Below are 25,366 nucleotides of genomic sequence, written 5' to 3' on the forward strand. Positions count from 1 at the left end.
GAGAGCTGCCGGTTCACAGTCTGCCGATACCGCCTTCACGTGTCCAGAGTGTGGAAGAGTCTGCCGAGCACGGATTGGCCTCATCAGCCATCTCAGGACCCACAAACCCCTGACGCCGAACTGATTGATACCTTGGTCATCGTCGACTTCGACGGACGAGCAAGAAGAAGTGTGTGTTTTAAATTAGATTATTTTATTTATTGATCTTTTATCTTCAATTTGTGATATATAAAACTTAGGTGAAAAAATTATTTTCATTTTAATAGACATTTCAAAATGGGGTGGGGGGTTGAATTTAAAAAAAGTTTGTCTAGAATATTATATTCGGTTTGTTGGAAAGAGCATAAAATTTTACATTGAACCTGAAAATATCGTAAAAATTGAACCAATAGAAAAATTTTGATAGATTTTTAAAGTGAAAAATTGAAAAAAAATTTAACTTGTAAATATTCAATTCATTTCATTACGTAGAAAAAAAATGGCTGCATGAGCGCGCGCATGCACTTTGTAAACACTTTTTTTTTTTTTTTTTTCTTTTTTTTTTTTTTTTTTCAAATAAAATTAATATTTCTATTATTTAAAAAAAAAAAACTTTAATAGTTTATTTTGGAAGTATATTCCATAAAGAAATTAAACAACCCACTTTAAAAAGAGAAATTACGAGTTTTTTTATATTTTATTTGCAGTTTTGTGTTAAGGGTGTCATAAATTCTGACACACCTAATGCTGGGCCCACGACTTTTGTAGGTTAATTAATAACCTTTGTTAGTTAATTATGAAGTAAATAAAGAAAACACACGTCATGCACTAACTTATATACACAAGCAATCAAAGGGAGACAATGCTTGAAACACACGTCATCAGAAAACAGACGAGGGGAGGTAATTCTTCAAGCATTAAAACCCGACTTAACAGTATGTTTATCGTTATTATGTTCAATAGATACAGACCGACTGCTTCGTAGATGTGACAATAGTGGTACTTAATAAATGTAGGTTGGGTGTGGCTGGAAATACACGAAACTTGATATGCATTTAAATAGACACAGTCATGAAAAAATTGAAGTTGCTTAAAATATCTCGGTAATGGTATACAGTATACAGAGCTTAATGATCTAAGGAAGAATCTTTTTAAATTTTGAAAGTCTGGCAAAAAGAAAAAACAAGTTATGACTTTTTGTTTGAATATTTTCCTTTTTATGACTATATGTGTTTTGTCACATTCTGACATTTTTTCACTAAAAATATTAAATTTTTGTTAAAACATTTTTGTTTAAGCAATCAAATTGGCCATACAAGTGTAATTTTGTGCAAGGAATCAGATTATGCCAACGACAATCTATGGAAATCAATAGTTCCCAAGTAATCTGCAGCAAATGTATATTTCAAGACACTGATTATGTTGAATAAAAGAAAAGGATTTGGAGTTGAATAGTAATGCATTTTATGTACAAGAAACGAAAATCAAATACTAGAAATGTTTAAAAATGATTGCATTACAAGATTTATTTGGTATTGTTGTAAATTAACACATTTCGCTATTCTCCCAATATAAGATTCCATTTTTTTAGGCAATTACGTGTGGACACCCGGAAAAATATGCCCCCCCCCCAAAAAAAAAAAATTTAGAATTTAATGTTAAATAATCTTAGATTTCAGTGCCATTTTAGCGTTTTAGGGCAGTTAACCTATTTTTCCTATGAGATAAATCCTGTAAGATTTTTGCTTTTTGTTTTTTTGTTGGAAAGGGAGGAACACTTGCCACTCTAACCAGGTTAGTAGTATGAGGTACATGTGACATTCTGAAAACTTGACAGTAAACAAAAAACAAATGTCAATTTCGAATTTAGAGTATGGGGATGAATTTCGCATAAATTTAATGGCTATTTTCTGGCTATTCTAGGGTTTTAGGGCAATTAACTAATTTTTTTTTTCTATGAGAAATAAATCATGGTTTTATTTGAGGAGGAAGAGCCCGTTTTTTATAGTTTAAAGAGGATTCTTGATGAGTAGAGCTTACCACACTGACTTAGGGTTAGTTATAGTTAAGAAAGGGATTAGGAGAGAGGGGCTTTGCCACTAATATTTAGAGTTAGAGGTAGCAGGTTTTTATTTGGGGAGGAGGCGCCTTGTTACTCAGATGTAGAGTTACTGAAATAACATGTTAGTAACTTTTGATTTTCTTATTTTGTCCTTTAGTTTTCTTATATTCTATGAACAATCTCTCTGACAAAAAGGGAAGAATTGCTGTTTTCTGGGTCAGAATCTATTCCATCTAACACTTATTGTGAAGATAGCCATATGCTTCCCTCCTGTGCTAGTTGAAGGGGAGTTGGCTGTGTTTTTCATTTTCTCTGATTCCTTCTATTTATAGCAGTGAAAGTTAACCGTCCCCTATATACAAAGCGCTTTTCTTGAATTGTAGTTTTTTTTTTCTTCCTGGAAGATGTCAGAAGTAATTATATTTATCACTTCAATAACGTGTCAGATATCCTGATTTGCTTATCTTTCCGTGTGACTCAATTTTGCCAAAACTGCTTTTTACTTCTTTTTTGTTGCTCATGACTTTTCTTTGTTTCTCTTTTTATCTTTCCCTTTTTCTTTTCTTTTTCTCTTCTTTTTCTCTTCTCTTTCTCTTCTATTTCTCTTCTCTTCTATTTCTTTTCTTTTTCTCTTTTTTCTCTTTTCGTTTTCTCTTTTTCTTTTCGTTTTTCTCTTTTTCTTTTCTTTTTTCCTTTTCTTTTTTCTCTTTTTCTTTTCTTTTTTCTCTTTTTCTTTTCTTTTTCTCTTTTCTTGTCTCCTTTTTCTCTTTCTCTTTCTTTTTCTCTTTTTGTTTTTTTCTCTTTTTGTTTTTTCTCTTTTTGTTTTTTTTTTCTCTTTTCTTCTTTTTCTCTTTTCTTCTCTTTTTCTCTTTTCTTTTTCTCTTTTTTCTCTTTTCTTTTTCTCTTTTTTCTCTTTACTTTTTCTCTTTTTTCTCTTTACTTTTTCTCTTTTTTCTCTTTACTTTTTCTCTTTTTTCTCTTTTCTTTTTCTCTTTTTTCTCTTCTTTTTCTCTTTTTTCTCTTTTCTCTTTTCTCTTTTTTCTTTTTCTCTTTTCTTTTTCTCTCTTTTCTTTTTCTCTCTTTTTCTCTTTCTCTTTTTCTCTTTCTCTTTTTCTCTTTCTCTTTTTCTCTTTCTCTCTCCTTTTCTCTTTCTCTCTCTTTTTCTCTTTCTCTCTCTTTTTCTCTTTCTCTCTCTTTTTCTCTTTCTCTCTTTTTCTCTTTCTCTTTTTTTCTCTTTCTCTTTTTTTTCTCTTTCTCTTTTTTTTCTCTTTCTCTTCTCTTTTCACTTTTGTCTTTTATCTCTTCTATCGTTCTCTGTTTTATTATGTCTATTTTATATTTCTCTTTTTCTTCTTCTTATCTCTCCTTTTTCTCTTTTCCTGTTTTTCCTTTCTCATTCTTTAAATCACTAAGCAACTCTAACAACCTGTGACTTATTTGTTTTCATATAAAAAAGAACACTCGCTTGAAGATCAATGATACAACAACCTTTATTTTTCTATAAGTTAATTCTTTTTTTTTTTTTTTTTTTTTTTTTGTAAGAAACAATAAGCAAATAGTATCTGATTATAATGGCGATATGATATCTGTCTATGACATAACTATCACATTTCTCAAAGAAACGTTGAAATCCATATTATTTAAATTTTTTGGACTACTGTTCTCTTTTTGAGTGTTACATTCATGCTTTGGGTGATATAAATTCCAACATTCTTTCTGTCAAACTTGGGAATTTGCACAGAATTTTGAACGAAATCTTATATTTAATCTACGGGAGTGAGGTAGCATGCTCTCATTCTGTCATTCATGACAGAAGTAGTGGGAAAAAGTAGTTTGGGAAAATAAGTTCCAACTAAAAAACTATACAAAATACTGTTAGAAACTCACTCAATATATGTTCCCGTGACATAGGCTGACATATATTGAGTGTGTTTTTGTATAGTTTTTTTAGTTTGAAGTTATTTTCCTAAAATTAACATATTCAACAGTGAGGTCGTCGCCATTTGTCTTTTTCAAATATATTGAAAAACACTATGATTTTCAAACCAAATAAACATTTTTCATTAAATAAAAACACTAAAAACTTGTTCAGTTAGATAGAAAAGTAATTTGTCTTGCCTTTGATAACATTTATTATATATTTGTTTTCTGACAACTTTTTCAAATCTGTGTATAGTAAAACAAACCCCCAAAAAGATACCATAAAAATTTAATTTAACTTGGAAATACTATTTAAAATACATGTGCATACACTGCACAAACACCATTATCATAATAATAAAAACTGGTGTAGATGACATCGACTGGCGCTACACCTACTAGTTGTGAAGGGTCAGGGAGGATGGAAAGACCAAAGTGGTAGAGTACTAACCAGATCTCCATTGGAAGTGTGCAGTTCAAATCTGGTATCTTGGGGAGGCATTTTGTCACCCAAACCCCAACAAACACCAATGACCGATGTCAACGAGAAATCAATGACAACGGCTGTTGCAATAACTGGCAATCATCTGCACAAGTGATCAAGAGGTGGAGAACACTTGAAATCTGGGGAAACTTGTTGTCACTCTGTCTCCAGGGAACACCACAGGTTACTGCCAGTGAGTGATTACTGATGATGGCCTGTGAGATAACTCTTAATGAGTGAAATAATAATAATAATAATAATGTCCCTTCCCAAATTCACCCCCCCCCCCGATTTAATATTGTACATGTTTACTATATTTTCTTAGTTTTTAACCAATGTTCACATTATGATATGATTGTCTTTTAGTAGTTATGTGAACTTCATTTTCGCATTCATGTATTCTGCACTGATATGAAAATAATGGAGTATAGGATTCCTAACCATGTAACTTATGAAAATACGCTACACATTTTGATGAAAAACATGGGAAAAAAATGGACATAGAAGAACAGAATTAAAGGATACTCTAACTTAACATCTAAATCTGACCCTCAATATCACCATAGGCATGGAATATGTGCCTACATTAAAGATTGCTTTCCGTGTGGTAGGGATATCTCCAGAGAAGACCCTAATTTACCGCATATGTGCTTCCGGGTTGCACTTGCTTAAACCACTGCATTATATTTGCCCTCTATCACCCCCCACAACAGCAGAGTTACTATTTTTAAGAGTATATCTGAGAAAATTGACCACATCCTGTCTACTCATCCTTTGGGTAACATTCACATTTGCGGTGACTTCAGTGTCCATAATGTGGAATGGCTGACCCACAAACAAGACATGATGAGGGGAAGTTCTGTCATGATTTTGCCATTGCCTATGACCATACTCAGATTGTTCACGAACCCACCCTGCGCCCGATACTACTGGTCAGTATGCAAGCCTTCTAGACCTTTTTCTCTCAGCTTCCCCTGAGCTTTGTTCATGTTCTGTTCTATCTCCTCTCGGATCTTCTGACCACTCAGTTGTATCAGCTAAGATAAAAATGACATATAATAAGTCTTCAGAGGTACCTCTCCACCGTACTGTATATAGATACTCTATGGCTGACTAGAATAGCTTCCGTACATTTATATCTGATCTACATCTGCATTCCATGTTTAAAAAGGATGTGTTCTCTATAGTATCAGACCTGATCGAATGGTTAATTGTAGGCATAGACCAATTCATACCATCCAAAAATTTCCAACAAAAACCTAACAGCCAGCCATGGTTCTCCCCTGAATGTGCTGCTGCCATCGCGCATAGAAATCACTTTTTCCATATCTACCAACGTAATAGATGTACTGAGACTAAAGCTGCTTTCAGGACTTCCAACAACCACTGTAAAAGAGTAATAAAAAATGCAAGAGAGCTATATGTTCAGTCCTTTAAATCCAAAGTAGCTGAGCAGCGGCTTGGTTCCCACCAGTTTTGCCAAATAGCAAACAGGATCCTGAACAGAAGCACGCATTCTATTCCAACCATCATCAATGGACCTGAGGTCATCTTGTCAGCATCAGACAAGGTCAAACTATTTGCTAAGAACTTTGCAGCTAATTCTACCCTATGCGACGAAGGCCATCAACTCCCCGTATTTCCTCCTATAACAGACAACACGCTATGCAACATACAAATATCTGTGCATGAGGTCGCCAAGCTAATCAAGAACCTTGATTCCAGTAAAGCAACTGGCCCTGATGGCATTCCAATTCTGGTGTTGAAAAAGCTTCAACCAGAACTTACCCCCATACTTACAAAACTGTTCAAGCATTGCTTTTAGGAGAAGTGCTTCCCAACACCCTGGAAAACCTCATCAGTATGCCCTGTATTTAAGAATTCAGGTGATAAGTCATCTCCCTCTCAGTACAGACCAATAAGTCTCCTGTGTGTCATGAATAAGTTGCTGGAATCCATATTAAAGAAAGAAGTCGTCAACCAACTCAGCAGAAATAACTTTCTTAGTGACATGCAATATAGTTTCCATTCTGCTAGATGTACAGCAGATGTGCTAATGGTTATATCTCATAGGATTAGTGAATCTCTCGACAAAGGCTTCTTTTCTAGGGCAATTGCTCTTGACATATCAAAGGCCTTCAATAAGGTATGGCATAAAGGCCTACTTCACAAGATTTCCAGCTACAGTACAACTGGAAATGTTTTCTCAATCATTAAATCTTTTCTCTCTAATAGGCTCATAAGAGTAGTGGTTGATGATCAGAAATCAGAGGCCCGCAGTATTAATGCTGGAGTCCCTCGGGTCCATTCTGAGCCCAACTGTTTTCCTGATCTGCATCAATGATCTCCCCAAAACACATACTTAAATCATTTGTTGACATCTATGCTAACACATCAAAGGCCATAAATGAGAAAGTTCTCTCTGATTCTCTCTTTTCTCTGATCTTGAGCACGTGATCCAGTGGGGGAAGAGGTGGCAGGTTACTTTTAATGCATCTAAAACCAAGCTCCTATCTTTATCATCAACGGTCTGATCCCCGTCTGGCATCAATTGAAATGGATGGCTCTCGTCTTGGGGAGGGTCCATGTTTTGACAAGCTTCTGGGATTGACCTTTACACCTGATCTGAAATGGAGCACGTACATCAAGTCTGTTGCCAAAGTCGCTGGAAAAATGGTAGGATCCTTCTACCGCTCCAGAAGATATCTCACTGCTGATGCAATTCTCTATCTATATAAAAGTACGTCCAAGGATGGAGCTGCCACATCTGGGCAGGAGTTGCTAAAACAGCTTATCCTGCCTTGACAGAGTACAAAATAGACTTCATGGCTTAGTGGGGGATGCCCCTTTCTCTTCCCTGCAAACTCTCTCCCACAGAAGAGACGTTGCGAGCCTGTCTTTGTTTTATCGTTACTTCCAGGGCAAGTGCTCATCTGAACTCCAAGCACTCGCTGATCTTTCATGATAAACACCCGTCTAGCTGAAACCACTGTCAAAAATTTTCCCCCCTCTTTATCTGTGCCAAAATCAAAACGTAGATTCCATGAACAAAGCTTCTTTCTTAGAAGTGCACGCTTGTGAAACTCTCTTCCGTTTGCCTGTTTCCCACTTAACAACAACTTGGATGTCTTCAAGTCCAACATAAACAAATTCCTGATGAACTGCCCCCTTAAGTAAGATACTTTATCAAATCTCCAATACTAATGAAGACTACGATACTATCCCATTGGTTACTGTACACGTAATGACCCTTATCTCAGAGTGGCTTCCGGGCCTTAAGTGGTGACTTCCATGTAAATAAAACAAAAAAAACAAAACCAAAACTTTGAATAGAATTTCTGTATTTAAAATAATAGTTATTTAAATATTTCAACATATAATCTTGTGGGGAAAATCCAGCTTCCCAATAAGGGGCACTCTGAATAGGAACAAAAATAATCTCCGTCATGAAAGATTTCTCCTCCACCGACCGAGGACAGGAAAGGTGAAGTGTAGCATCAGAACAGATACTACACTGTGATCTTGTCTCGAAGGCTGAGAAATATTTGTGTTTAATGTTTGTTTGTTTCCTAAATTCATAATTCAGTTTTATCATTTAGATTGTATATTGATTTAAAATTACATAATTTCATATAGATAATAGTTATATTTTATATTGAATAAAGTTCAGTTTCATTATTAATCGAATTGGGTTCCTTTTATTTTCTTTTTTAACATGTTTTAAATCTTTTTAAAAATGTCCTCGTATAGTATCAACAGTGATAGTTTGACAACCCTTACCTACATTGCCTGCGGGCATTTTTCAGTTTTTTTTTGTTTTTTGTTTTTTTCATAGGCGTCACCACTTATCAAGGCCGATCGGCCACTCAAGGAGAAGGGTTAAAGAGTGTAGAGTAGTCAAAAGGACAATATAGTCATCAATAGTAATGGAAGTTCGGTAAATTTGTTAACTTAAGTGGAACGGCTCATCAGAAACTTGTTCACGTTGGACTTGAAGACAACCATATTATAGACAGCTGGAAAGCAGGAAAACGGAAGACAATTCCACAGTCGTGCAGTTCTAAGAAAGAAGCTTTGATCATGGAATCTATGTTTAGGTTTAGGCACAGATAAAGAGTGGGGAAAATTATTGATAATGTTTTCAGCTAGTCTAGTGTTTCTTGTGAAAGTTTGGCGAGGGGGGACCATAGATTGAAGCTCAGTCGAACACTTTCCATGAAAATAACGATAAAGCAGAGACAAACTCGCAACATCTCTTCTGTGAGATAGAGGTTGCAAGGAAGAGAAAAGGACATCTCCCACCAGGCCACAAAGTCTATTTTGAACTCTATCAAGGCAGGACAAGTCTTTTCTAGCAGCTCCTGCCCATATGTGGCAACAATATTCCATCCTTGGACGTATCTGGCTCTTATATAGATAGAGAATTGCATCAGCAGTGAGATATCTACTGGATCGATAGAAGGATCCGACCATTTTAACAGCGGCCTTGGCAACAGATTTGATGTACGTATTCCATTTAAGATCAGAAGTAAAGGTCAAGCCCAGAAAGCCTGTCAAAACTTGAGGCCTCCCCAAGACGAGAGCCATTCATTTTAATTGATGCCAGATGGGGATCAGAACGTTGATGATGTAAAGATTGGTTTTAGATGCATTAAAAGTAACCAGCCACTCCTTTCCCCATTGTACAACGTGATCGAGATCAGAGGAGAGAGAATCAGAGAGAACTTGCTCGTTTACTGTCTTAGATATGCTACCATAGATGGTAGTGTCATCAGCAAAAATGTCTACGAATGATGTAAGGATGTGATTTGGAAGATCATTAATGTAGATCAGGAAAAGAGTTGGGCCCAGGATGGACCCCTGAGGGACTCCAGCATTTATACTGTGAGCTTCTGATTTTTACCCATCAACTACTATTCTTATGAACCTATCAGAGAGAAATGATTTAATAATTGAGGAGACATTTCCAGCTATACCATAGTTGGAGATCTTGTGAAGTAAACCTTTATGCCATACTCTATCAAAGGCCTTTGATATGTCAAGAGGAATTACCCTAGAAAGGTTGCCTCTGTCGAGAGATTCGCTAATCCTATGAAATATAACTGTAAGCACATCAGCTGTAGATCTAGCAGAACGGAAACCATATTGTGTGTCACTAAGAAGGTTATTTTTGCTGAGATGGTTGATTACTTCTCTATTTAACACAGATTCCAGCAACTTACTCATGACGCACAGGAGACTTATTGGCCTGTACTGAGAGGGGGATGAACGATCACCTGAATTCTTAAATACAGGGCATACTGATGAGATTTTCCAGGGTGATGGGAAGCAATTTTCCCTAAGACAACGTTTAAACAGTTTTGTAAGTATGGGTGCTAGTTCTGGTTGAAGTTTTTTGAGTACTATAATTGGAATACCGTCAGGGCCGGTTGCTTTACTGGAATCAAGGTTTTTGATTAGCTTGGCAACATCACATACAGATATTTGTATATCACATAGTGTGTTTTCTGATACAGGAGGAAATATTGGGGGTTGGCGGCCTTGGTCGCAAAGGGTGGAATTGGTTGCAAAGTTCTTGGCAAAGAGTTTGTCTTTGTCTGATGCTGACGAGATTAACTCAGGTCCATTGATGATAGTTGGGATAGAGCACACGCTTCTGTTCAGGATTCTGTTTGCAATTTGCCAAAACTGGTGGGAACCAAGCCGCTGCTCAGCTGTTGGACTTGACGGACTAAGCATACAACTCTCTTGCGTTCTTTATTACTTTCTTACAATGGTTGCTGGCAGTCATGAAAGCGGCTTTAGTTTCCATACATCTATTACGTTGGAAGCAGTGGAAAAAGTGATTTCTGTGCGCAATAGCAGCAGCACATTCTGGAGAAAACCATGGCTGGCTGTTAGGTTTTTGCTGGAACTTTTTCGAGGGTATGAAATTGTCTATACCTACAATTAACCATTCTGTCAGGTCTGATACTATAGACGACACATCCTTTTTAAACATGGAACGCAGAGGAAGATCCGATATAAATGTACGGAAACTATCCCAGTCAGCCATAGTGTATCGATATACTGTACGATGGAGAGGTACGTCTGAGGACTTATTACATTTCATTTTTATCTTAGCTGATACAACTGAGTGGTCGGAAGATCCAAGAGGAGACAGAACGGAAACTGAATATAGTTCAGGGCAAGTTGTGAGAAAAAGGTCTAGGAGACTTGCATACTGGCCGTCATTGTCGGGCACACGGGTGGGTTCGTGAACAATCTGAGTGAGGTCATAAGCAATGGAGAAATCATGACAGAATCTCCCTTCATCATCGGTCTTGTTTGAGTGGGTCAACCATTCCACATTGTGAACATTGAAGTCTCAACATACGTGAATGTTAGCTGAAGGATATGCTGATAGAACTTGGTCAATTTTCTCAGATATGCTTTTAAAGATAGTAACTCTGCTGTTATGGCGGCGATAGAGAGTAAATATAAATGCCGTAGTGTGAGCTAGTGCTACTCGGAAGCACATATAGGGTAAGTTAGGATCTTCTCTGGAGATGTCCCTACCACATAGAAAGCCATCTTTTATATAGGCACATATTCCATGCCCATGGCGATCTTGGGGGTCAGATTTGAAAGTTAGGTTAGAGTATCCTTTAATTACGAACTCATTTAGGGAAATAGTCTGTCCAATTCCAGTTTCGCTTAAAAATAAAAGGTCTGGTTTAGTCTCCTGTAATTGGGCTTCAACCTCTAGAAGGTTAGAACGTAGACCCCTTATGTTGGAGAAGGAGACATGGTAGTGGAGGTCTACGTTGGAAGTTTCAGATCCGGGTTTAATCGTGTATTTTTTATTGAAACTTGTCATGATGGAATTTTGGAGTTTGTGGACTAGGTCGTCAGACTTGCTTAGAGCAGGACAGAGAGGGGAAACAAAGAGAAAAGTAACGAAGAATTTTTTTTTTTTGTAGCACATGATAAGGTAAAGCAATAACAATTACCCACTAGTATGGCATCGAGAGGCCCCACCAGAGACTACTGCATGGCCCAGAATCCATTCACCAAATGGCAATACAGCAGCCCCAGTACTTTGCGCCTGCTGATAGGACAGCCTCCTTAGTGGTTAATCCAAGGTTTGGGTCCCTGACTATCAGGCGGATAACGTCAGCCAAGAAAAAACGTTTACCTCCAGCACCCTTACTAGTGACATGGCTACAAGGATAGACATAGAACAGAAAATTTCCGCTATCTCTGTCGACTGTTCATGCAAAATACTGCCAACCTAGAATACAGCTTTTTCTTCTCCCTTTGTCAGAAAAATCACTCATTTAAAAATGAGGACTGAGGGACAAATAAGAAGTTTGTGTGTGTACCGCATGTGGACAGAATTAAAGAGTCCCGTAGCATGATAAAGAAGGTCGTGGGTGAAGATAGCCATGTTGGCTTATGGTACTCGCGTTAGTCTGGGGCCAAAGCCCCAAGTGATGTCTGCTGCCAGCCAGAATCAGAAAAAAGTAGAGAGAAAGCTTGTTGCCAGTTTCACGTTTTATACACTCGGTCACGTGACTGAGAGCAAGAAGAAAGTAGATTTTAAATCTCAAGCCACGAGAATTAGCTCCTGCTTGTGCTTGTTGCAATTTCGACTGCTACAGATACTACACTTTGTTTACGTTTATTTGTCTGTTATAGAATTCAATGTATGGACAATTGTAAGATCCCCACAAGGACAAAAAGTAACATTTTACAAAAATGTCATGACATCAATAAATTTACTTTCATGTCATTTGGGGTGTTCCCTTATCGGATATCATGGTAAAAATGAACAAAATCTGAAACTGTATTTAAGAGGAGTCCAAAACAAAACGATGGCATTCATTTTTTTCTGAATAAAAAAATTTTGTATTTGTGTTGAATTTACCTGAAATTGTGTAGATTGCGATGTTGGATATTTAAATTTTAGAAATGGTTTGTGATATGCTCCATGATAGATATATATTCGGTTTAAGTAGCTGAGTGGACTTGGCTACACATTCGAATAATAATCTGGTAAGTTATCTTACAAACAAGTGATTGTGGTTAGGGTTAGTTTATCCTTGGTGTGAGGCTTTATCATATCTTTCAATGTCTCTCCCAGGCAACTCTATTAATCAGTATTTCTGACTTAATCAGCCAATCATATTCTGGTAAGGAGGAACCCGGATGTACTTGTATTCATTGCATCATTTGGATTTGAAGTTCCTCCACAGTCATACACTCAAATTGAATGAAAGAACAAAAAAAAAGCTGACTAAAAATAGGAATTAACTTCTAATGGGTTTCACTTATGACATTACTTACCTTTTGTTAGAAGCTGGTAATAGATTTATTTTGGTTCCTTAAAAATCATCAAAGATCGTTTGTTTACAAAAAACTATTTGTGCAAATAAACAAGAGTTTAGGAAATTCATTACTTAAAGAAATAACTTTTAATCGTGTCTACAGAAAATTAAATGTTTTTTAAGTTTTCATCTTCCATTAATTTCTAAAAAGAATGCAGCGATTGGTTAAATAAATAAATAACAAATTATGTTTGACAGGAAATCTGAAACAAGAACTGTGTCCCTTGAATATAATATAATATTGTTTGTTAATGTGTGCTTGTAAGAGAACAATCCCTCCTTTCTAATACAACTAAGAAAACAGAAAATATGTGTAGGATTAAATTTGTAAGTAATGAAACTGTTTGGGAATATCATTTAAAAAAAAAAAAATTTTAAGAACATGATCAGATATTTGCCATAAATAATCTGCAAAACAGAATCAAGTGTATATAAGACAGAAAAGTTTTCACTGCTCATTTTGTGAAAAGTGAGTTTGGTGAAATTCAATTTTTGTGGTACTTGTAAGCATTGAGTGTACAAGAAGTGCAGTGGAATTGCAGGTAGATTGAAAGATTTGAATGCAAAAAGATTTGAATGCAAAAAGGAGATGAATGAGAACTCCAGTGTAGAGAAAGTTTATAAGGATTTGAAGATAATTTGTATTATTTGGACTACTGTTCTCATCTTTAGTTTTATCTGCACAATGTTTCAGGCATATCTTGTCGAACTTGGGGAAGCTTTCTATCTAACTCTTGACTCTTCATGGACTTTCAACAGAACCCTTTATTTAATCCACAGGAGTAGCATGCTCTTGTTCTGTTAATCATAATCCATGGCATAACGGATAAAGTACTATGTTTTCAGTTGTGACACTCTTCTGGAAATTGAAGGTTCAATCATCAGTGCGAGTGATACAAAGAATACAATTCTGAATTAAGACTGCTACTCAGTCATGGCTGAGGAAATGACAGCTTTCTATTCTCATAGATTAAATAAAGGGTTCTGTTTAACAGAAAAATTCCAGAGTTCGATAAGGTACATCTAAAGGTCTGATGTTACATAGGTCAAAACATTATGCGAATAACATTCAAGATGAGAACAGTAGTTTGAATAATCCAAATAATACAAGTATAAATGGATGGTGAAGTTATTGAGGTTGTTGGGAAGTTTTTTTTTGTTTTTTGTTTTTTTGTTTTTGGTCCTTGTGCATCTCTTACTGCGATATTTTTATAATAGTATTTTTAAGTTAAATTCAATTTTCATATTTTTGTTTATTAAATTATTAGTACAAATGATCTAAATGATGCGAACATTCTGCGTATCCTTTTGGATGAAATGGCATTGTATGTCACATAGAATAATGAATTTGAGGGGCAAGACAAGTATACAAAAACAAATTTTTTCATAAATCCTATTATTATAGTTGAGTATATAAGCAACAGTAAAAGCAAATATATTTTGCAAATTAAACTTTTTATAAACTTTGATCATTCATTTCTTATTTTGTTTTCTTTTTCTCATTCCAGATAGAAAATTCATTCCATTACATTGATATTTTGGCCATAGAAAGTTCCAAATCAAATCAGGTAAGTTATAATCTGTTTATAATTTCATGAAATCTGTCTATTTCCATATTTTTGTTTGCTCCAATTGGAATATAGTTACTTCACGTTTGTCCCCCATTTTCTTCTGTCTCCTTTGGAATTTAATCTTGTAGACTTCAGCTCAAGAAGGCTCCATTTCCAGTTCTAGTTAGAGCATCCTCTTTACTGTACCACTAACCCTCAATCTGAATGACAAGTTATCTTCTAAAAATATCTTTACTGTAGGTATGAGTGGCAAGTTGTCCCCTTTCTAAAAAAATTCTTAATTCTGCGACTAACGCTAAATCCGAATGGCAAGCCTCTTTAACAAAACCCTTCTGAAACCTCACATAATCGTCTAAAGAAACAAAAATAGATACTTCTTCCTCAAAAAATGTACAGGATTTATCTCATAAAAATAGTTAACGGTCCTAAAACAGTAGAATGACCTGGAAATGAAGTTAATTTTATCACATTTATATGCAAAACTGATCTCCCACTTTAAATTCTAACATTTTCTAATAGATTTTCAGTGGTATATTCTGATTCTTCACAGAAAAATACATTTATATCGAAAATTTAATTGCTTAATCTTGTGTTGTAACAAAAGTATAACATTTTTTACTGAATAGGTAGTAAAAAAAATGTGACAAAACACTTATGGTCTTAAAGAGGGGAAATGTATGCCATTATTGAGATATTTTAAGCAATTTGAATTATTGAATAGTGTATATCTATCACTGGACCATAACAACACTGTTTTCAATGCTGATCATTTTCACTCAATGAATTTAGGCCTTTGAATTCTGAAATACCTTCTGTCGAATTCCGTTAAGCCTGTCTTTTTATGGATCGCAAAACATGCCGATCACACTGGGTCGATGCATATGAAGATTCAGGTTATGGAACTTGTTTGTTTTTTTATTGCATCGAGGTTCTGCATGCTAGACAAAGACAGGCTCTTTTATAATGGTGAGAAGGTAAATCGTAATTATTTCCACTTCTCAAGCTCATCATGTCCACCACATATTTTTTCATCCCCCAAAACAGATATGGCAGAAAAATGTTTTGTCATTGATTTGTGCTCTTAAAGTGTTTCTATTTTATTATTGTTTTTCATTCCTTGAATTCTAAATCTGTGTCTCATACAAATTTTGTCAACAATAAATATTTCCTTTTTTTTTTTTTTTTTTTTCCCAGTTGTCTCTAACGATTGAGGGCAAAACCTACCATTTTGTCTCATTAGAAACTGACGTTGAACAAGTTAATTTCATAATTACTCACATTGGTGTTTCCTTAAAAAGTATTTTTCCTGGTGTTTCATTAGAGTAAGTATTCTTTTTTCCTTTGCTTTTTCAATCTTATTTTTTGTAATTCAATGTATTTGTATTTTCCTCCGAATTAAAAACATTTTTGAAAAATCCAAGTTGCTGATCTGTGTTAATACCACAATCTAAATTTTCTGCCAACTTTTTTCTTTCAAAAAGAATATTATTTAAAAGTAATAGCTAGGAATCAAATATGTTGAACATAATAATAGCCAAGAAGGATATGAATTCTTTAATTTTACCCAATTATGGATTAACTAGAACTACTGTTTTTAGAATTTGTTTACAAAAAAAAAATGTTGTTTTGGAAAATGGCTCCCAGCATTAAAAAATACTAAAGGTGATATTTTAAAAGTACTAAAGATGATATTTTTCACTATTTCTCCATTATACAGGGTGGCGTATAAGTCACCACATAAATCAGTATACCATTTTAAAATAAAAATTTTTTTTTCAATAAATTATTTTTTATTTTCATACATAGATCAAAATAAAATTCCAATCTTTAAACTATGTAATAAAAAAGATTAATACAAAAAAGGTATTTTATTTTAAAATGGTAAAACAATTTATGCACTATTAAGTGATTTAGGCACTACTCTGTAATAAGCATCTGTGAATTTACATCATATTTACATCTTTGTATTTAAAATATCCCATTAAAATATAATCTATAATAGTTTTATTGAAACATTTTTGCCTTATTTGGTTTGTTGTTCTGTTACTCTTTTAATAGATGAGAAATATTATTGGCCATTTTATAAACAAAGGAAAAACTTAATGGTATTATTGTCATTATTTCCAAAGTCATTATTCACCATTTGAATATTTACGCTATTATAATAAAATGGTTAATGACTGGGTGCAGTGAAAAGAATTCCTAAGTGTATTGCTGACTATCAGTCCTGACTTTGGATAATTATCACTCTATCAATTCCCCTACAAAACATTCACAACACTCATCTAACTGCAACCACTGTCAACAATTTCTCTTACTCTCTATCTATACTTAAATCTAAATGCAAATTTCATTAAAAAAAACTTTTTTTTTCTAGAATTACCCCCCTGTGAAACTGTATACCGCTGGTCTGCTTTCCAGCTGGCTACAACATGGTCATTTTGAAATTGAATGTAAACAAGTTCTTGTATAGCTGTCCCTCTAAATTATTAAATTCTACCCTATTTCCACCACTACTGATCATTATACTGTTTTCACACTGACCACTTTACATGCATCAAAACTTATTCTCAAATGACGTCTAGGCCTTGATAAGTGGTGACTCCCTAATAAAAAGAAATTAAAGTATATATTCACAAGTGATGTACTGGTTACATGCACAGACAATAAGCTCAGCATGTCGGGTTTGAGTTTTGTCGGAGCTATTGGATCACTTTCACTAACGCTGTTGGAAAAGGTATGAATCCCTATATCATCTATGGATTAAATAGTTGGATAGATTGTTAAACCATGATTGTACAAATTAGTTAAGATAGAAAACTCAAAAAATAAAAATAGCTGAACCAATATTGTTTCTAATAATCATGGACTTCTTTCTACTGAACTAGAGTAATGCAGATGCAATTGAAGGTTGTGCACTGGCAGTATAAGAAATTCTAGCACTACATGTGTTCTTTCTATTTTTATATATTTTTATTATACTATCAATAGTCTGAGAAATCTATTCTTTACAGAAGATTTATAGTTTTATATACATATGCATGCCTAGGTATAAGGAGCGTTTATAATTCCTCTTTCCATTAATGCTTCTCCTTATTGAACTGACAAATTCATATATACTTATATTTATTTTCTTGTCTTAAGTTTCATTTTATGCTCCACTCCCATATGTATGTATGTATGTATGTATACATACACTAACTTTACCCTGTCACACGTTGCTATGGCCCAATTTGATGAAATGGAAAAAATAAAAAATAAACGCATGTTTCTTATATGCTTAATTTCTCAGTACTTGTGGATACACAACGTTTTGTTGTTCCATTTTCTGAGCAGATATAAAGATTTTCTGGTTTAGCAACTATAGAATATGCAACATACAATTGCCCATGTGAGAAACGGTCAGTGTGTAGATGTAAGCCACACAATTGTAAAAATTGTTGTTGAGCTTTGTTGATGGTGATTGCAAATGACAATCGAATTGGGAATTCCAATCTCCTAAATTGAAATGGCATATCCGATGGAATAAGGACATCTTCACCTTTGAAAGGCTCTGTCAAGATTATTGCTTTTATGATGTTCATTAGGTTTTTTGTTTTTTTTACTGCAAGTCGCATGCCAGGCTGGTTGATATTTCGCAAGATGATAAATGGTGTGCTAATTTTCAATTGCAGTACATGCAGTGGCATCCCTGGCAAATCTAGTGAATTCAAAAACTCTGTTGGATAATTAACCGTTTTGTCTGCTTCCACGACAGTTAACAGATTTGTATGTGACTACATTACTTGGAATTTTAAGTTGAATAATATCATTAAGTTCATGGACAACTTTGTTTTGAGTTGCAAGAATGGCTCGTTCACTCAGCCAACTGGAATTCTTATAATTAATTTAAATATCTGGAAAAATCTTTTTTACTAACTCCTTTTGAGGTAACTTACAGAAGTTATAAGGCAACAAAATTCACCCTGAACTCTGATTAGCCGGCACTTTTCCGTTCACAATTTCCAATAATTAATGCAAAAATATCTCTGCGGATTGATCGTTCTGCAGCTGGACATGCATATTTTGAGTTAATAGTCTGGCATTGCCATGTAAATCTTGCAAGGATCAATCAAGAGCCTCAAGTGATTTTTTTTGCGTGCCATTGTGAATTCATACCAAACAATAAGTTTGCATTTCTACAATGTTTTTCCCATACTGGATGTTTCGGAGATATTGCTACATGGGAGCTTTGATAAATTGAATGTTTTCAAAGCAGAATGAGCAGTTCTTCCAACTGGTAGTAAAGTCACAGCTATTCTGGATGAAGCAAGAGCTAAAGCTATGTCATTTTATGATCAAATGGCTGCTAAAATCAATTTAATTAGGAAGGTTTTACCAGTTCCTCTCTGTGCTGAAGAGTTAATACCAAAGTGTATTCTTTAAAATATATGAAACGTTGAATAAATATACATGTTCATAGAGTATATAAATTGGTTGAACAATCTGAACCTTGAATTTATGATCTGATTGCATCGAAGGCATGAAATGGATTGTAGTGTGACAGAGTATGTTGTATACACACAACTACACACTTTTTAAATTTCAATTAACAGGGCTCTACATTGTGAGTATGTTTATTATATGTTTATAGGTGACTATTTCAAAGTGGTGACTAGAAATAATGAAATACTTATCTCTTAGCGATTGTGTTTCTTCCACGGACAATCTTCCAACGCTCACTACTGAGTGAAAAATATCTTTTCAACTTTCGTTTTTTTTTTTTTTTAAATGAACAAAGTTAAATTATTTAAACAATAAAAGTTTCATAGAATAATATACTCTTTTTGTTTTGTTTTTAAACGAAGGCTGTTTAAAAGAAAAACATCTGAACAAATTAGAATGTTTATACTTTCAAGTATCAACATAAAATTTGTTGTATATTTAGAATTACTTATTAAAAAAATATAGAAAAACTTTATGTACATAATCATCACAGAACAAAGATGTCATATTCCAAAAATCATGTGGGTTTGGCTATTAACTTTCCTATTTGGCTTGCAAACGAAAATCTTTAGTTGTCAAAGGTCAACTAAAGATAAATTTGTCCAAAGAGCCCTGATTAATTATATGATTAGCACCATTGCAATAAAAAAAAGTTATGACATTAACAACCTTCATCATTCACTTGCTCCTGACAAGAAAGTATAAAAAGGGGAGATAATTTTCTTTTTTAAATTTTTTTTAAAAAAGTGTATTTCAGTAAGTCCCTATTTATTTTCCTCCACACAAGGGCAAAGTTTTGTTTTTTTCATCAAGACTTAGGTTATGGAATGATGTTATAATGATGCAAGTGTTATAGTATATATATAGTATAGTATATAGTTAAGGTGATAACAGTAAATTTACATTACTTATTTAAGATTTCTTTTGATTTTTATTTCAGCCGTCTAATAAAGAAAATTGATGTTCACCCCCAAGAGCGCCTCAAGTTGATGCAAGACATGATTAAAGATAAAGAGAAAAAAGATCCCGGCCCATGCGGCGGATTTTCTAACATGTATGCATGCATGTGTGATTATCACCACTTACCGTACCGAGATGATGTGGCTTGGGTTAGTAATGATTTCTCTTTATTGTGTCAATGGATTTTTGTTTCTATAAACTGGAAGTTGCTTGTGTAGATTGGTGATCTTTTAAACCAATGCATTTCAGGTGAAAACATTGTTGCATGTCATGTCGGAATTAGTATAAATTACAAAAAAATGATCTAGTAAAAGATGTGCTAGATGTATTTTTAATATAAAAAAATCATCCACAATTATGTTCTGCTTAAAAATGGTGGACCCTTTAAGTCTATGGTTATCTCCCTTGTTCATTATACTGAATTGGTTGTACATTCTTCCATATTAAACGTGATAAAACTTGGTAATTCAAATTCTATTTTTAATTGCAATCATTTATCTAATTGATCATTTTTCAGCATTCATACTAATATTTACATGACATGTAAGTACATAATGTTTTCATCTGAAATGCGCTGACCTATGACCAAACAAAGTAGTCCAGCAGGTTCAGGTCAGGGGAGGAGGGAGGGCAGTGACAGAAACTAACAAAGTTGTTACACTCCTTCTGAAACCAAGCCCGGGTCTCTTTGGATTTGTGGGCTGGCGCCAAGTCCTGCTGCCACACTCAAGGTCTGCCAGCGGCCATCTGATTGCACCAGGGGATCGCTACACTCTTCAGCATATTCAGATACACGTTGGTATTAACTTTCAAGTTGACTTCGAAGATGTGAGGTGGCATGATGTGGCCCTCACTTGAAACCACACCAAAGACCATAACCGTGGCTGCATTTTGAGGGTGCTGGCAACGGTCCTGTTGTCATAACTTGGATCGGTAGAGAGCATGAGTTGTACAGCGGCGCATCTCCAATCTCACTCATTGAACATTGTGTCACTTTCAAACATGATAGAAGGCTCGTTGAATTTGTACACAACTGACCAACTAGAAGATGGACTGCAACAAAAAAAGAAAACTGGTTTTCATCAAATGGAAATGGAATCATATCATCTTTTCTAAGGCAAGAATTTTATCATGCCACCCTGTATTAACCACCAGAGAGTTATCACTACCAACAAAGAGAAGAGTCTATCAAAGATGTGTATGCAGTATGAAACCTAGTCACTTAGGATTGAGGTCATGCATTGCATAGAGAGAAATGAGATGAGAATATATGTAATGTGAGTCATAAAGATAGGCTTTGTTCTAATAACTTCAGAGGAAGATTAAATCTCGACAGTACAGAGATATCTGTGCAAAAGAATAGCTGATATTGCCACGTTGAAAGAATATATGAGAGTTTGTGGTTAGTAGATAGAGCACAATTGAGGTAGCAGGGTTAGTTCATAGGAGAATGCCAAGGAAAACAGAAGTGATAAGGATGGTTTTGGGTAAAAGTAGTATATATAAAGACTTGGCCAGAAATAGGTCAGTTTGGAAGTAAATTTTTAAAAGCCATCTAACATATGCTAGTATGTAAAACAAATTTTTTAAACCAAATGATGATAAGATGGGTAATCTGTTCATTAACTATAAATACTAGTTTTACTTATCTTAATATTCTTCTTTAAATAATATTCCAGTATAAACGCACAGACACTAAAATCATTATAATAAGTATTTTCATGTTCACAAAACCAACAATGGTTTAATAACATTCTATTCTGTTTCATTACAATCTGAATTCCTGCAATTTACAGTGTAAGAAGAAAATTCCTTTGTTTGCTGTTCAGTCTATTATGACATAAAAAAGCCTGAATGTTAATCTTCCCAATGAGGGAGGAACATCATTAACATTCCAAATATTATGCAGACAGTTGAGCTGTGTCTTTTGTTTACTTGAAGTTAACCCAGTTTTGATTGAACTGTTCCATTTGTTATATGTCTCATGACAAGAGTGATTTATTAGATCTGAATTGAACAAAATCTTTTGTCTTTGAAATATTTCAAAAAAGTGATATGTGATATTAATGATCACATTTTGTTAACATAAAAGATTTGCGTGAGGTACTTGGTGTTTGCAAGAAATTTCTTCATGTTTGGGTTTTGTCAAAATTTTAATTAGTGTATCTTGTCAAACTTGGGAATCTGTACAGAATTTCGAACGGAAGCCTTTATTTAATCCGCGGAAGTAACATGTTCTTGTTTCACCAATTATGACTGGGTATAAGTGCTAAATACTTTGCAATTGTATTTTTAGTGTTGCCCGCACGAAGGATTGAACCTTCAATCTCCAGAAGAGTGTAACTTACAACTGAATTTTACTGATTACTTTATCCACAATGTTATGAGAGATAGGGTAGTTTGTAAATCAGATCCTAAAAGTCATCCAGCATTTAAAACGGACATCAAAACAAATATGAATGGTATTGAAGTACTTGCTAAGGACGTGTTTAGGGCAGGAGTTTTTTTTTCTTTGGAAGGATGGGAGGTTCCAGAAAGGTGTTGTTGTATTCACACATACCTGTTATTCTTAACTGGTCGTTCATCTGGTGCTGCTGACACAAAATTGTTTTTGGTTTATATTTGACAAGTATGATTCATTATCTGATTAATGTGTTTAATGCCAATTCAACTATTATGGTGTTATTTTAATGTTGAAATACAAATTCCATTGCAAACTATACTTTGTATACTATTTATTGAAGATAACATTTGCCCTTTATCATAGCCGGGAAGAAACTGCCAGTTTATATCCTTCCCGACAGTATTAGTTGATAATTGAACAGACCCTATACTGAAATAAAAACAAGTTCAAATGTGTTCTAATCTTGGTCAGCAATAATCTTGAGATTATGTCTCAATTAAAGCACTGATCACTATCACCTCACTCTGTTGGCATTAGGAAGATCATCTGACCTATAAAAATCTTTCCTCAATTAAGAAAATGATTTCCAAAGCAAATTAGTCACATTTCAGTTTCAGAACAGTTGACATAGGGTCAGTTGGCCAGTTTAATAGATGAAGAACAGTTGACATAGCAGGGCCAGTTGGCTGAGTAAGGTATAGGAAACATAGGAAGAAATTATAAGGATGGATTTGAGAGAAAGGAGGGATAAAAGCCAAAGAGTTTGGAAGTCAGCATGTAAAACAGATATTAAACTGATGAGGATGATTCAATATATTTTTTTAATCCTTTTACAGATTAGTTTCATCGTGTATCATTTCTAAGTTATACATCTATTATATCAATGTATGTAAATGTATGTGTGCATATGTGTGTGGTGATATTCAGCTAAAATATGTAAAAAATTCTTTTAGTTACTCATTCTTTCGGGATCAATTGAGCCAAGTTTCATCAGGGGAGTAGCTTTTTCTAATGTTATCAATTATATAGAGGAGAGGTTAACGACTTACATTATTTTTATTTTCAGGCTGGGTGGAGGTGAAAGAGAGGGTGGGGGATTGGGATGTTGAAAATGGGGAAAAGAGAAGTTTTAATATAGAAATGTAATACACATTTTTTTAACCTTTTCTATTTTGTGTATTTTTTATGGTCCCAGGCAACTTCGGGTAGCTACACTAATCTACAATATAAAAGACAGTTGTCTGTGTATGTTTCTGTATCCAGCTAAAACTAAAAAATGACAAAACAAATACTCACAAAGTGATTATTTTCTTTATCATTGTTACTCCGAATTAATAATATTTAAAATTTGGAAAAGATTACTCATTTGTTGACAGTGTTATTAAAGTTAAAATGTCGCAAATTTCATCAGGTAGAGGGGGGTAGAAAAAAGGAAAACTGAGGAGGGTGACGCAAGGGATAAAAGTTTTAATAGAAATGCTAATACCTATATAATGCTAAAACTCTGATAACAGAAACCGTTATGAAAATTGTAAATAAAATTGTTCTAAAAGTGATCTCTGTATTTTGATGTATTTTTCTTTTTAAAAAATGTAATTTTTAAAGATTAAAATAAAAATATTGGCAAGCTGAATAATGCTGTAATTTATTTTTTTTATTAAATTAAAATCATTTTTTTATTTTTTCTTAGACCGTTGGTGAAATCTGTCCTAACTTAATCATAGAAGATTTTGTAATGTGTTTTTATTTTTTTCTCCTCATTTTATTGGTGATGTTAAGTCTCTGATCTTGTTGACGGTGTTATTAAAGTTAAATTTGGTTGATGTACATCACATGGTTAGCTTGTAAATTTAAATTTGAGCAAGCCACATCCTTTGAAAGCAATATTTTGTAAGGTTAAAATGACAACATTGGAAAATTAAGTAGTACTATGTAATGTCTTTATGAAAAATAAAAATTATATTTTTATTAAATTTGGAAACTTTTAGTGAAATCCACCCCCATCCTTGTTTCAATTTTTTCAAGTTATGTTTTTTTTTGTTGTTTTTTTTTCTTTTAAAGGACGTGGATACAATATACTTATCACATGACACTAAGGAGCTTCGACTAAAAGACTTTGATCATTTGCAAAGCAGGTGAGGGACTTTTTTTATTTTTTTAATTTTTTTTTTTTTTCTTAAGTATCTCTTTTCTCCTCTTTGTGGTGACATCCATTTCTGGTTCTGGCTCGTCACTTGTTACTGGCTTGCAAAATGGTTGCTGCAGATGTCGAACAGTTTTGTTCCATCAGATTATCACTTGCCTCACGTTTGTCTAGATCGTGAGTGCAATCTTTTGGTGTTGGTTATCAAAGTTGTATCATTGAGGAGTAGAAGTCATTTTGAAGCGAGAAAAATAAATAAGAATTCAACAGTTTTTTGTAAATGTAAAAATAATTATTTGAATAAAGGTTATCAATATTGAGTTGACGGCGGTGGGAGAATGTATAATTGTACTTTCTATCTAAGTGTTTTTGAGTTGGCTTTTTGTTTTAGTTCTCAAATTCTGGGTAGTTTTAGTTGGCAACAGCATCGCCAAATCTGGCAGCTATTCCAGAAGGATGTGGACTCCTCAGGCAAGCAGAAGCAAAATTATGTTTTTCTGTTGCTCATATTGATAATCTTTGCAGTTCCCCCCTCCCCTTTTTTTCTCTTTCCCAAATCAGAGACCTAACCTTATACTCTTTCTTTCTGTCTCTTTTTCAAATCAGATGTCTGCACTCCCAGACTTAAAAACATTTTTACAGCCTTGTCCATTGCACTGTCCACTGACTTCAATCTCAGCTAGGTCAAAGGTCACACTTGTTATTTGAGTATCTGGAAACAATTATACTTTGGGCTTTTCACTATATTTCATGAATTTGTAGATTTCTTTTTTCTTTATTTTCAATTAGACAATATCGTCACATACCTGCAAGGCCACCTTGTGTGTGTGAAACGACACTAACCCTATTTGGGTTTAACCGGCTTCCTCCGAACAAGGAAGTTCCATGAGAGTATGAAATTCACCAGTGATCCCCAGTCGCATGTATATCCCTGTTAGGGGAGATGATGATGTTAGGTTTTTTGCAACTATTGCAGGGAGGTGTCGACG

The 25,366-nt window shown here is 34.3% G+C and overlaps 1 protein-coding gene across 11 annotated transcripts in view; it reads left to right on the forward strand.

Annotated features, from left to right (window-relative positions):
* The window catches only part of LOC145254910 (F-actin-uncapping protein LRRC16A-like), a 377,977-nt gene that overhangs the window by 182,712 nt on the left and 169,899 nt on the right, over positions 1–25,366 (forward strand). For all 11 annotated transcript variants that reach the window (XM_080113852.1, XM_080113855.1, XM_080113853.1 and 8 more), the window contains exons 4-7: positions 14,323–14,382; positions 15,580–15,707; positions 19,811–19,979; positions 24,296–24,369. In XM_080113852.1, coding sequence (XP_079969978.1) covers positions 14,323–14,382; positions 15,580–15,707; positions 19,811–19,979; positions 24,296–24,369 — 431 coding nt within the window. The remainder of the gene's footprint in view (positions 1–14,322; positions 14,383–15,579; positions 15,708–19,810; positions 19,980–24,295; positions 24,370–25,366) is intronic.

This window comes from Euprymna scolopes, chromosome 30 (genome assembly GCF_053919585.1).
Source record: "Euprymna scolopes isolate OS-2025 chromosome 30, ASM5391958v1, whole genome shotgun sequence".
Taxonomy (NCBI): domain Eukaryota; kingdom Metazoa; phylum Mollusca; class Cephalopoda; order Sepiida; family Sepiolidae; genus Euprymna; species Euprymna scolopes.